This window comes from Priapulus caudatus, unplaced genomic scaffold (assembly GCF_000485595.1).
Source record: "Priapulus caudatus unplaced genomic scaffold, Priapulus_caudatus-5.0.1 Scaffold5, whole genome shotgun sequence".
NCBI classification, from domain to species: Eukaryota; Metazoa; Priapulida; class Priapulimorpha; order Priapulimorphida; family Priapulidae; genus Priapulus; species Priapulus caudatus.
Genome location: NW_014577066.1, coordinates 886,682 through 901,306, shown reverse-complemented (window position 1 = coordinate 901,306; position 14,625 = coordinate 886,682). Strand labels below are relative to the sequence as shown.

The following is a 14,625-nucleotide window of genomic DNA, read 5'->3' as shown; positions in this document are numbered from 1 at the left end:
AATCTTTACCTCGAGTTGATCATTACATTCGCTTGGGCAGTTTCGCGTGTGTATTGTGCTACGGAACGGGTAATACATAACAATTACATGTAATGCTAATGATAACGGTACATACAAAAGATTCGGCGTTTTGCTGAAGTTCTAACACTTATACCATATACACAATGTGCGGTGTCACACAGCCCCCAGGCGTGACCCCACGAATCTGCTCTAATGTATCTCATTATGCAATCAGTCATGCCTACGAGAGCAAAGATGGTCCTTTAAACGTTACCTACTCTCGAATTGAGCTTGCACTAAATTTGCTTTGAAATACTAGTGTGATTATTCTCGTTACTTCCTCCTGTGCTGTAAGATAGCAGTGTGAACCGCGTGTGATTCTACAGACATTAGTAACTCGTTTTTGATTTGTTTTCGTCTACATATCCGTTCATGAGATAAACAAGCGCCGTCGTGGCAATAAAATGCAATTTCCAACATCAACGAATTCATTTTGCGATCATAATTATTTAGGTTTTTTTCATTCTAAGCAATTTGCCGACAAAATTAGGAAGCAAAATCCACTCAGCGCTAGTCACGATCAGTGTTTATCTAACATCAACGCACCGGTTGGTGTTTGATTTAAAACATCAAACGGCTAGGTAAAGCTAAATTATACCGAGTTTTTCTTAGTAATTCAGTCTAAAAAAATCATTTGCAAGCCGGCCGAGAAAGTGTCTTGCTGCGAGTGCACACCGTGTGGTCACGTCAGTCGCCACCCCTGCTGCAATAGGTTGCCGAGTGTCACGTGACACGGTAAGTTGGGCACCGCGTGACCTGATGGGTCACATTACCTTTGTATGATGCTGGTGCTTGTCCGATGAAACGAGTTGCTGATGCCACGGGCTCGGCTGCCCATGTCGGGTCTCAGGTCTGCGCGTTAGAATAACGCGGCTTGGTGCATTCGCGATCGATTCGCATTGTCTTGTCTCTTCTCTCTACATGTGCCGAGTTTGCGCAGCTATTTTAAACCTGCTGGCAACGAAATGTCGAGCGCAAACAAACAGGCGGCACTACGCCTCCAGTAACCGTATATATATATATATATATGTGTGTGTGTGTGTGTGTGTGTATGTATACACATGCACATACATGTACACACATACACACATACACACGCACGTACGCACGCACGCACGCACGCACTCACTCACACACACACACACACACAGACACGCATGCGCGCGTGTATATGTTATATAGCTGCGAAGTTTAGCACATGTCCGGTGCCGTTAAATAAAATTGCCGCCACGATGTTCGCCAACATAAGGTTTAGACGAATGGACGCGCGCGCACACATCACATATGGTTCACTCTGCGTCATGGTCATGGTCATGGTACTCATGCGTAGTCGTGAATGTGTTGCAATCGTAGCGTAAGTGTCGCAGTGTGAAACACTTTATAGTTGCGTCTGCGCGTTCGCTCGTTGCATACGACCGCATTAGAAGCGGACGTCTGCACATTTGCAAGCGGCAAGCGTCGCGCGTATATCTTATGTCGTGCGACGCCGTTGCCAGGTTTATGGCGCGAGGCGATCGTCGCCATTCTCGGAATGATTTCATTTCAATTGATCCATTCGTCGATCATTGTCGGTCATTTCTTTACGCTTGCGCGATCATTGCGGAAGTATTGACCGTACATATTCCACCATAGACCATCGCCGCGGTGTAGTTCAACTTCACCGCTTTCCGCACGATGGTAGATGCATTCGTCTACAAGGCGCTCACTGACGCAGATGGGGTCGTTGTCATATCAGGTACTACAGATATGTATACCCGAGGTACATATATGTATACACAAGTGTACCTGACCAATGTTGTTTCTACATAACCGTACCGCTGCGCTCCATAAATGTACCCAGGCGGGAAGTCTCGTTCAGTCACGTGGTATTGTCGTAAATGCCGGTAAACCAAACTCGGCAACTATAAGCCCAGACCCTCTCATAACTTAAGATTAAGATGAAAATAACACATTTGCACAAAGAATTGCAATAATAGTGATATTATATGTTATATTATAATGAGTAAAATATGTGTTTTACATGGAAAATACATCAGAAAACTTACTTATCTAACGGTTATAAACCAAAACAAACATTTACAAATGGCGTTTGTTCTCTTGTTTTGAAGGTTTACGACATTCTCGTACTTTATCGCGTGGTTTCATATGCTGCCCGCGGGGCAGGTACGTTTATGTAAATACAGGGTACATATTATATGCTGAGAAGATACAGGTCTGGTGCACTTGTGTATATACGTACGTCGGGTACATATCTGTAGTACCTGATACGACAACGACCCCTTCAGCCTCACTGACGGCGTACACATGCAGCTAAGCGGTAAAGGTCGATTGAATGCCCTTATTAACGGCACGGGCTGCAACGCCGCACGTAGCTAGTGCATCCGCTCTCGTACGTACGTTTATAGCCTCATTTTACAGACTCGAGCTTCATAAGATGAGGTCAGCAGGCGGTCGACTTATAATTCCACTTTATACGTGGTTTGGAGAAACTTAATTGATAGACGCCCGTGACGCCATTCTCTTCTGCGATCCGTTAGTAAATGCCAGCACACTACTTAACACGTGATTATCCCTGAAATTAACGTAACTACACGAGAGCGCCATCATAAATAGAGCATCACACGAACGAGGACCTGACCATATACGGCATATATATATATATATATATATATATATATATATATATACTGAGAACTCAATTACTGAATAGGTAATAGGTAATAATTACTGAATAGGTAATACATGTAATGGTAGAAAGCACGTCTTTACTCGTAGCGAACGTGAGAATGATTATGAGGCTAGATAATCTATTCCTTTCAGTAGATATTTAGTACGTAAACTTCTGATTTGTTTCTAAAAACTATTCGTCCATACAAGAGAAAGAATAGTGTGCGAGTAGTTCACCACTCCTCGGATCATTGCGTCTCACGCCCTGCCTCGAGAAAATTTCATATTCAATAAAGTTGGAGTAATGTGAACTGACGGGTTACGGGGTTCGGCCATGAGAGTAGTGTAGAATAGAGCTAGCAAACAATGGCAGCGGATTGCTGAATTGATGAATCACGGCGAAATAATCACATCACATCTTATTCTCGTTCCGTTCGGAACGATTCATGGCAAAGAGATCATGTTGCGTCGTTTAAAATCATGGAAGCTCTCATTCTATTTTCTTTCATACTAGTGGCATTACGTTTGCAGTTATAAAATGGAATATTTTCTAACGATTGGTTTGTGTATTAGTCCGCTTATGCATTAGAGGTTGCCGCTACTATAGCTGCAATCTCGGCGGACAACATAACAGTTGAAGTTTCCAACTTCTGACCTAAATCCAATTTTACATGTACAGCTTATTAAAACTCACTCGCGTACATCTTGTTCAAATAGCCCGCAGGGCGTATGAAATACGGCAAGACCCCCTAATATATATATATATATATATATATATATATATATATATTCCGTTTTCGTGGCGATGGCAGTTTTCTAAAGCAAGTATTTTTGAAAAATGTCTAGGGCATTTGAGATGATCTGCTTGAAAATGCACTACTCGCGTGTCCGGCCATATCTGCTGTTGACCATGGCTCTGTTGAGTCCAACGCACTAGAGAGCCGCGAACATTCGTTGGTTAAACACAACTTTCACCGACAGCTTTATGCTCGCAAGTTTCGTGGGATGCGAGTTGCGACGAAATTGACACGAGGGGCTCAGTTGCATGCGCAGACTTTAGCAGCAGTTCCCATGCAGCGAAATACACACGGTCCTGCCATTATTCTCTCGCGATCTCAATAATGACTTGCCTGCACGAAAGAGGGCAATGGCCACCCCCTACACTCTCGCGTCGTGTACACCTCTCCATAGTTTTGCCCGAACGAGTTTTTCCAGCCAGTTTTTTGTGTGTTCAGAGGAAATGCGAGGTTGGTGTTGCTGCGGCCGGTAGTTGTCGAGGAGGGTGAATGACACATCGTAGTGAGGAGTGAGTCTGCGGTCGCTGCTGTGCTGCGACTCCCTGTTCATCGCGATGCACTGGACACGGGAAGGACGGCTCGGAGTAGCCACTGTTTTAAACAACGGATTATTGTTTACAGTGTAGGCGGTAGAGAAGTCAGAGCAACACCGATCCTGACAGGTATTGTCCCACAGAACGGAGACGGATATTGTCCATTTTAACGTGTAATTATTTCGACATCGTGAATGTTTCAAATGGTTACTGATCTGGTCAGGTTTAAAATGCTTGTCTGGACAGACGCTTGGAAAATGAAATTCGATTGATGAGCGTCATATATACGGTGGAATTGTTTTAGCATAAAGCTGTGCGTCATAAAAGAAGGCGGAACCGTTTTCACATCCTATCGAAAAAGGTATAAAGTGTCTACTGTATTCCGTTGATGTTCCTACTGAACTCCTATAATATATTTGCGTCATAATTTGTTACAACCGATTTTAAGACCGTCAACCCTCTTTCTTTGCAATACGGGGACGATTATCTTCAATTTAAACCAATTTAGTCGCTCCACGTTTGTCGTTGCCTTCGCGAGAGCGACACAACTTGCCATAGGCGCGACCTTTTCTTAGCATTTAAAACAGATTCTACAACGTGCCAAGGCAGCAGGTCGATATGAATAATTAATATAGGTCGTACGATTACCAGCCAACCGCAGCTCGGAAATAGAATAATTGCTGGTTATGATCAACCTCCACTGTCGAAGACCGCGATTTTTTGACGCCCCGTGTAAAGGACGAGAGCATTCTTTGAGCATATTGCATGTGATTGCGTTGGATGTGACTACTACGTTCAGGGGTGCAGTGAAATTGACACGACCGCATTTTTCGGCATTGGCCGTAAAATTACATCATGATTGCTACTTCGAGGGAATGCACATGCGCAGACCGCTTTGTACGGCACGCGGCATTGCTATATACGGTTCGCCCTCATGCCCTAGCTCTCAGCGTCCTTCGTCGCGAGTATGTGCGCCATTGCTAGTATACTCTAGTGAATTATATGGTTCGCAGTTCGATTCCGCGCTCCCAACTCTTCATGCTATAGGTGTTCAGTTCAACCTTCTACATGCACTCATAAGCTTCGCCGCAGGTGTCTATGTACGTAATTATTGACAATACCTTGCGGCCGTCTGCCCATCCTACGGTCTACCAAGTCCCATCGATGTCTATGGATATCATCAAGAGCGTATTAAGAAGGCCTTCTTAATACGCTCTTGATATCATTGCTAGTGTTGCAGTGTGGCTGTCGGTTTAACCTTCGACTTTACAAGCTTCACCGCACGTGTCTATGTATATAATTGTTGATGATAATGCCTTAAGGTTCTCTGCCCATCCTCCCGTCACCAAGCCGCATCCTTGTTTATGTACGTATTATTTTTGATCTTGCTTTATGTGCTTGCCAGTTGACTGTGCAAGCCAACTATATGCCTTACCAGTTCAACGCCCGCTTGACGTAAGCATTTACCTGATATGTCAATCGGCAGAATATGTATGAGCGCTGTGATGTCGACGGCCGCTGATCTCGTAACAAAGATGCATAATGGACGATATTATAGACCTCCCGAGTTCTGGTTTTGCAGGTATTATTATCGGCTGCCACCCGCATATATGTTTGCTTTGTGATCAGATGTCCGGAAGCTGACACTCTGAAGGCGAGCAGGTATGATCCCTCCGCGATCCGTGACATTTCCACGAGTGAGCGTGATCAAAGGCGCATGCATTGAGGGAGGTGGGCTTGCCACTTGGTGCATGGATGTTAACCAAAGCTAGGAGAGCGCAAATAACTGGGATTGTTGCGATTTTGTATTCACGTTTCCCGTAATGCGGTTTCGTCTCAGTGGAATTCTGCCGCCGTTCGAAAATGGAATATATTTGCGGTTATGATTGTAAGGCGCAGCGATTTAACACTTCACATCGCGTTGTCAACGCGTTACATGCCACATACGCGCCCTAATGCATTGTCGACTAGTACGAATTTATTAGTAGAATCTATCAAAATATTCGCACTCTTTGCGCACTTGCGCATAGGATCAGCATAAACCTGTTCAAAACTAGTGCGTTGGCTTACTGCCACCGATTCACTTATTCAATAACGAGGAGTCACTGTGAAATGGCGCCGTGATTTCCCCCGCGGCGAATGTGTTGCTTTTAAACATCGAGGCCAACGATTTTTTAATCGTTCTAGCGCTAATCACCGCTCGCATGAAAATAAATTAAACGCTGCGTGGAATTCAATTTTACGCGCAGATTTTGTGGACGCCGATGCATGACAGCAAACGATCGTGATGGTTAACTTCGGCGTTGATGTTTTCTATTTTTGATGTATTGATGTATGTTTGATGTATTTTTAATGCACAGGTGTGCACGTGCGTGCGTTGCGTGCGTATGCGTACGTGCGTGCGTGCAGGTGGGCGTGCGCGTGTGGCTGCACTACTATGGTGTGGTTTGCGAAGCGGCTTTTTACGCACGCACCTGTACAGTCGCATAGAATGTTTACGGGACGCAACATTTTAGGCCGATTTGTTTCGGTGGTGATGCAACACTATTGTTTGGAGCTCTATCAATCTCTGTGTATAAGCCGCATAGTTATTGCACTAGTTTTGGCAGCTGGGATGTTTAGTGATTTACACCTTTATCGCCAATGATGGAACTTCCGCAAATAAGCTGGAGTTTACGTCTTCGCTATTTTCTCTATAACCAATTAACAGTATCGAGAATGCACCACTAACTGACATATTGTAATGGTATAACTTTGGTAGTTTTATTAACATTGTCTTGTCAGATAATTCAATATTTAAAATGTTATGTTATGTCGTTTTTGTGATTATTGTAAATAGGTATTAATGATCAGTTCTAATAATAAATTACAAACTCTTGATAACGTATGTATTTCCGAATCAATTGCTGGGATTACACGAGTAAAAAAGAGTAGCTCACACAAAAATCCACGAGTACCGTTTATTGCAAATCCTTTAGCTAAATAGTCGGCTCAACTCTCGCAAATGGCCAGCAATTACTCGGTTTACTAGCGATAACCCCAGTACAACAATCATCCATAATGCAGTGTGATCGTCATGCTGACTCGACATCTTTCTCCTCCCAAGATGCACCAGTGCTCACCTTTCCACCTCACCCTTACCGTTCCATCTACTGCCTTAACGTGCCCCGTGACATCTTGGCCCGCCCTCGAAAATCGCTGCGAAGGAACAGTTTAATAAGTTGATGCTGAATGCGTAATGACAGCGTGAAAGGATCGATTTTCGGTGGGCGGAGACGACGTCTAACCTTCCGTGTCCGCCCCCGCTGAATCATGCTATAGACTGATTAGGTCATGCCATACAGTTGAAACCTTTCAGGGATAAAGTAGGGTTTTTAGTGGAAAAAATAAGCGCACGAGGGGGTCAATTAGTGAGGCTGACCTGTTTCGTTTCACGGATCACTACGACGATGAATTTTATTTTTTCTCTCACTCTCTCTCTCTCTCACTCTCTCTCTCACTCTCCCTCTCTCACCCCCCTCTCTGCTGCACGCGCGCACTCTCACTATTACATACACTCTCCCTCCGTCACTCCCGTTATCTCGCTCTGTCCCGCTCGAATTATCTCTCTCTCCCTTTCTTTCTTCTGCTCTCTCTCTCTCTCTCTCTCTCTCTCTCTCTCTCTCTCTCTCTCTCTCTCTCTCTCTCTCTTCTCTCTTCTTTCTCTCTCCTCCTCCTCCTCGCATTTTCTCTCTCTCTCTTTCTCGCTCGCTCGCTGGATGCTCGCTCACACTTCGTTCTCATAGACGGTTGATTAATTTGGCACAGGTGCGCGTTATTGATGTTCAGGCTAAAGGTGTGCAATTATCAAGATACATCGGATCAATTATCAAATATCAAAATCTCAAGCTAGACAGAATTGACGTTCGGTGGCTTGTGATACACAACTCATATTGGAAAACGTTACCGTATTAAAGCCGCGTTATTAAAGTCTATCGATGAGCACGTGATCTCGAGGAGATAAACACGTGACACTGGGTGCATTCGTCGACTGCCTTCACCGTCATCTGATCCCTTGATATAGCTAGTGTAGTTGGAATGTTCAGTGACAAAAAAATTATTAGCATTATGCATATTTATGAGCTGTGCATATAATTTGTCGTGTGTAGTGTAGAATTATAAATCCATAGGTGATTTCGTATCTTGTGTCAAATTGTGAAGTGTATAGGCTGATCATCATCGTAACAATTCTGATAGTACTGACTGAGACTCATTCAGTAGTGACCCGCATGATGTTCATCTCTTTCAAATATCAATACGACATTAGACATATTGATTCTATAAATGCATTTGAGTATATATAATCATCAGTGCACTATTTTCTACTCGCACCTTCGTATTTGTTTGCCGTCGTTGTTATCCTTGTCAAAGAGTCTAAATGGGAACCCTGCGTGCGTTATTCTATCGGTGGTCAGGACGAATCCCGCTACAGTCAAGTCATAGTGATGCGCCTCCTCCTAATATCTGATAATCCCCTCTAAAGGCGGGCGAAGGGCATGCACCGCTATACTTATGTATAACATAAACGACATGAATTTGAAAGGAACCCCAACAGACAATCCTTCAAATGTAGTAACGTGCGTCCACACCCGCTGTTCGACTAGCGATAACATTCTGACGACGCCCTATCTCCGCTGTTTGCTTCAGGTGTTTGGGGGCTTCTTCTCTGGCATCGGCTTGTACGCGTTCGCCGACAAAGGCAAGGCGATCGGCGACGCGCTGGACGTGCTTCTAGATCCGGCCATCCCGATGATGATCGCTGGTGCCATCATGTTCATCGTGTCCTTCCTCGGCTGCATGGGCTCACTGCGGGAGAACGTCTGCTTGCTCAAATCCGTAAGTATGTGCGTGCGTGCGTGTGTGTGTGTGTGTGTGTGTGTGTGTGTGTGTGTGTGTGTGTGTGTGCGTGCGTGCGTACGTGCGTGCGTGCGTGCGTGGGTATTGCGCGTTGATATTATATATTCCTACGAGCAATGGCAGTAGTGATGTGAGTTTTAGATAAATATCTCCGCTGATACCTGATCAGGCAGGAGGTAATTACACGTAAATACGTTGACCGAGAGCCGTCAACTCTCTAAATAACCACATTGGCCGAAAACCGCGCCCACTCTACGTGTAAACACGGGTAACTATTTTGCCAAATAATCGGCTACTCTACAGATAAATACAGGCAAACACTGTGACTGGCAGTCACCCACTCTAGCTGCGTGGTAAATACAGGTAAATGATTAAGCTGATATAACCGGCTATTTAGCAGTAAAATACCGCAAATTGTTTGGTTAAATGCGACCCACTCGGCCGGTAAATAAAAGAACTAATACAAAGCGTCCATCACAGACGTTACTCGACTAGCTAAATAATCTCACACAGGCAACGTTCACACGCTCGACTCCTCCTCGCACACGTACAAGCTAATTACATCACCGATTATCACACTCGATATCGGCATCAGCAGGTTCACACAGCCCAACCTCTCACACTTTAGCGTGCGCTTCGTGCGCTGCGCTTGTCGTCGTCGTCGTCGTCTTGAGGCACACCTAGAACCCGGAGGCTCTAGTCAGTGTCAGGACCCGGTCTGACGATCTTCCCAATTCCTCTAGCGAAACATCTACAGTGCTGCGGTGGTCGCGACGCACGCGTGGTTCTCATTCGTTGTTCTCTCGTCGCCGTTGCAGTACGCCTACATCATGATCTTCATCTTTCTGTCGACGGTCATGCTCGGCGCGCTCATCTTCATCCTGTTCTTCTCGGACGCACGCAGCTCGAGCCTGACGCCGGACAACCTGCTGCGCAAGGCCATCGTCAAGTATCGCGACGATGAGGACCTGCAGGATCTCATCGATGCCATGCAGACCAAGGCAAGCTTGCATTTAGTTGTGGGTAGAGAAAGACAAGCTTGCATCTAGTTGTGGGGTAGAGAAAGACAAGGTTGCATTTACTTGTAGGGTAGATTGCGGCAAGGTTACATTTACTTGTAGGGTAGAGGAGGTAAGGTTGCATTTACTTGTAGGGTAGAGGAGATAAGGTTACATTTACTTGTAGGGTAGAGGAGATAAGGTTGCATTTACTTGTAAGGTAGAGGATGGCAATGTTGCATTTACGTCTAAGGTAGAGGAGGCAAGGTTGCATTTACTTGAAAGGTAGAGGAAGGCGGGTTGCATTTACGTGAATGTCAGAGGGAGGCAAGTTGTATTTTCTTGTAGGTAAGAGGAAGGCGCGTTGTATTACGTTGTAAATGATGAAATTCTTTTGTTGAAGAGTGGCGTGCCTGGAATGTAAAGTCAATGGCGAACATTGCGATGATAGCTGCGCGAAATTTATTTGTGATCAGGTCCGAGAGATGGTACTGTTTTTTATCCTAAACTGTGCATAATGCCAGGATTACTGGTGGAACGTCTCATCATCCTCGGCGAGACGGAGCGTTAGTTCCTACAGAATGAGAGCGATAATTTCGTTTACACTACAGTACTGTGTGCGAATTTAATGTTGCCATCGGGGACGTTTTTATCTTACAGTTCCAGTGCTGTGGCGTGGGTCCGAACGGGTTCCGGGATTGGAATATCAACCCATATTTCAACTGCTCCGGTGTAAACCTAAGCGTAGAAAAATGCGGAGTGCCGTACTCTTGCTGTCGACATAAAGAGGTAAGACAGCCTGACTATGCCTAATAATAGCGAAGGGGTGATAAGTGAATAGGGAATAATAGGGAACAGGTCACAAGTGTTAGAGATGCAGAGAGAGGGGAAAATAAAGGGGAGGGAGAGAGAGTGAGCGACTCAGACAGATCAAGAGAGAGAGGGGGGAGAGACTATGTCTAATAATAGCGAAGGGGTGATAAGTGAATAAGGAATAAAATGGAACAGGTCACATGTGTGAGGGATGCAGAGAGAGAGAGAGAGAGAGAGAGAGAGAGAGAGAGAGAGAGAGAGAGAGCGAGAGAGAGAAAGAGAGGAAGAGAGAGGTGGGTAAAGAGGGCGAGGCCTTTAGATGTTTCTAAATTATGAAAGGATTCGTCACACCTGCCTGTGTGCATTCTTGTTCGGGGATGTGTACACTGCATTGTGTCTTTTCCACAGAATGAAATGATAAACGTGATGTGTGGGTTTCACACTACAGACAGACTAGTAAGTATTTCGTCACGGCTCTCAATGCACAGCTGTCGGGCTGTTAACCCCAAAGGCTGTTCGGTGATATGTAGATTTTAATGAGCCTCGTAGAATTTGTACCGGCGCCCGTAGTGTCATTAATGCATCATATAAGGCCACAGCTGTACTCTCAGCGTATTTCATCAGCGATAGCACATAACACATATGGCCCAATAATCAGGCTCGAATATTAATTGTCTGCTCGGAAATGGGAAATTCCCGGTGGTATTGATTAGAAAGTTCCTTCATGGCTGTGTACGGAAACAATAATATACGCGGTGTTGTACAGTTCTCAAAACTATTTGCGAGTAAGATGGCTTTATTATATCATTACATTTCTCGGAGGCAGCTTCCCAACATGCGTAGTTGATAAAATAAAGCAAAATCACATTAAATTCGTTGCTCTAAGTTTCCACTATGAAGATATTATGATGAGGAATTAAAATGCTTTTTGTATCATGTCGGTAGGTAATATACGTATAACTAATGATTGCACGCTTACACATCAGCTGTATTCTTTAAAATTGTTGATACAGGAGCTCGAGGTGCGAGATAAGATATACACGGATGGTTGCTACCCTGTGATAATGCAGTGGATGGAATCCAATGCTCTCATATTTGGAGGATGTGCATTTGGCATCATCATTCCTATGGTAAGCACAGAAAGAAACGACGCGGGCCGGTGGTATATAATGATTGGCTCATTCTGATAATGATCATAATGATCATAATGATTGGTTCATTCTATTTCTTGTATACCTATTATACTAACGCCCACGGTGTGCATCTAACAGGAGATTTAACCCAAACATTCTCGCGTGATAAGCAAATGGCGTTTCGTTGGGCGAAGCCTGTTTGACTATTCTATGAGCCAAACAGAAAAGAAAATGGTTGCAACGTTTACAAAGAAGGCTTTCCAAGCTTTCCATTTGTCATGATGCATAGTTTCTACTGGATACTACGTATTGTTGTTCTTATGTTTCTAGCTTCTCGGCATATTTCTGTCACTTCGCCTCGTAACGCAAATTCAGGACCAGCGAGCAAGGTGGAAATACAGATAGAAGTTCGCCACCAGGGTGCGCCAAACTACAGCATCTGCTCGCGACACTGGGCAGGGCGAATGTATCGCTCTTGATGTCTTCAGTGTGTTTATGCTATATTCGTAGCTGCTTATACAGACACTGCTTATTCATAGGTGAGCGTCTCTTGGCGCTTCTTGATAAGTAGGTGTTTATGCTCATAAATATCACTCGCTCTTTTGGTTTAGACATCCCGGGCACTATTGCGTTTAGCGCAGCTGAACGTGATGTGCCGAAGAGCGCAGAGAGAACAGTTGTAAAACCTTGCGTACGTTCTCGCGAGGTGGCGCAATCTGTTTAAATTTTCAACGTGCACATGTATGTACACATATTATCATAGACCGCTAAGCGTGCGCGAGGACGAAGAGGAAAAGCAAAAGCTGTGATAATAAGCATTACAATTCATTGGCTGTGCAAAATTTGATGTCCCCTGAAAAAGAGAGAACCCCTGTCAATGATATTATGACAAATAATAATGCGTGTAGATCCTTAGCAGTAGTTGACTTGTGTGTAGCACAGAATAATCTGATTCATAATAGCACGTGCTGTTAATCTTTTGAACCTTCCTGGCTGACTGCGGCTCGTAATTCGTTTAGCTAGCAATGATTTTGGTTTATATGTGCTCTAATAACTATGCCTTTCTTAAAAAATGTACTCCCCTCGTTAATGTTAGAAATTCGCTCTCTTCTCGGCAGCACATGATCAGCTACTTTATTTTAGTTTAGTTAGAATTTTATTTTACATTATTTTAGGCTTATTTTACGCTATTCGGGAGCTTTTTTATCCGTATACGCTTGAATGCTTAAATTTGTTTCGCTTTTTATTTGGTTTTATTTGTAGCAAGCCAGTCTGTGAAACTATTGTGATAAAAATTAGAATCATATGAAAGTTGAATCATATAGCTAGAGCATGGTTAATATGATAACGTCAGTAGCACATAAACAATGCATGTGCTCTTGGTAACGTCAGTAAAAAATAAATTCTATACGGGCTCATTTTTGCACGCGTGAATTTGGCGTAATATCGTTGTATATGTGTGCGTAGATACATAGTAGCACCTATTTAATTCGGATAAACTGGTAAAAATGGTCTCAAATGAAGCGACGATGTTTTACCAAGTTTTCAGCGTTGTCTTTCATGTGCTATAGCCAGTAATGCTAGTGTACAATATTGTTCGTGTGGTGTTATGTAGCCTATTCGAGTTTTGCGCATGAAGTAACCAGACTGCATCGCGCGTTTGCTCTCTAGCCATTCAGCTGGTGCAGAATTTTTCTATATCACTGTATGAGACGAGATATTTCTGGAGAAAAACAATAAAACTGAAGTTGAATGCCACATGCAACGAATCGTCTACGTGTAGGACGTGACAAGGCAACATCAGTTAACGTTATCACGCTTCTGCTCAATGTTTACTGGCATACTGCAAATCTTTTAATGAGTGAAATCTCACTATAAAAGTACCTTATATATCTGTATCTCGACGACCAAACTTGTCACTAATGGATGTATAGTTGTCATGCATCCCTACATGTGCGGTTTAGTCATTGCTTAGCTAAGTAAATTTTGCTGTTCTAGTGATATTTGATTGTATATAACGTGTAAATAATAAATGTCATTTATCACTCGGTTGTATGTAGGCATCAGTAAAATAAAGATATATAATAATGAAACATTCATTGGACTTTTCTTATCGTGAATATCTAGGTCCGTATAAAAGCGTGCGTGCGTGCGTGCGTGCGTGCGTGCGTGCGTGCGTGCGTGCGTGTTGATAGATGGATAGCGTTTCGTGTGTAGGAACCACAATGCACCAGCTTGTTAGCCTACACTCGACTACATTGCCTACTCACATGCACGCACGCACGTACGCACACACGCACACCACGCAGACACGCACGCACGTATGTACACACAGAGTTTCCCGGAAACATAGGACTTTGTTTATGACATTGGTCGGTGTGTACACAGCTAATGAGCACGAAGAATGTAAACACTCGCGCGTGTGGGCAACTAACCGCTTCGCCACCCTGCGGCAACACATGAATGTAAAGCAGTAGCAGCGGAAGGTACCCGTTGCCTATCTGTCAGCCTGCACCATAGAGATCTCGCTGCCACCGTCCTCAGGGACCGGATGGTCCGTATACTGCTGACTATCAATCCTTTGTCCTAAGACAACGCACGCTCTGTGCCTACCCGCCCGCCTGTACGCGCGCCCCACACACATACACGACAACAGCGAGGTTATTGTGAATATTGACGGGTATGTACTTTATTGTCATGGCGATTACATAACCATTCGCAGGCATGT

At 44.2% G+C, this 14,625-nt stretch overlaps 1 protein-coding gene across 1 annotated transcript in view; it reads left to right on the top strand.

Moving 5' to 3' along the window:
* LOC106804751 (tetraspanin-33-like) overlaps nt 1–13,994 on the top strand; it is a 57,255-nt gene extending 43,261 nt beyond the window's left edge. The window contains exons 3-8 of the mRNA XM_014806077.1: nt 8,744–8,932; nt 9,772–9,954; nt 10,612–10,740; nt 11,173–11,220; nt 11,778–11,894; nt 12,228–13,994. Coding sequence (XP_014661563.1) covers nt 8,744–8,932; nt 9,772–9,954; nt 10,612–10,740; nt 11,173–11,220; nt 11,778–11,894; nt 12,228–12,302 — 741 coding nt within the window. The 3' untranslated portion in view covers nt 12,303–13,994. The remainder of the gene's footprint in view (nt 1–8,743; nt 8,933–9,771; nt 9,955–10,611; nt 10,741–11,172; nt 11,221–11,777; nt 11,895–12,227) is intronic.
* The last annotated feature ends 631 nt before the right edge of the window (nt 13,995–14,625 follow it).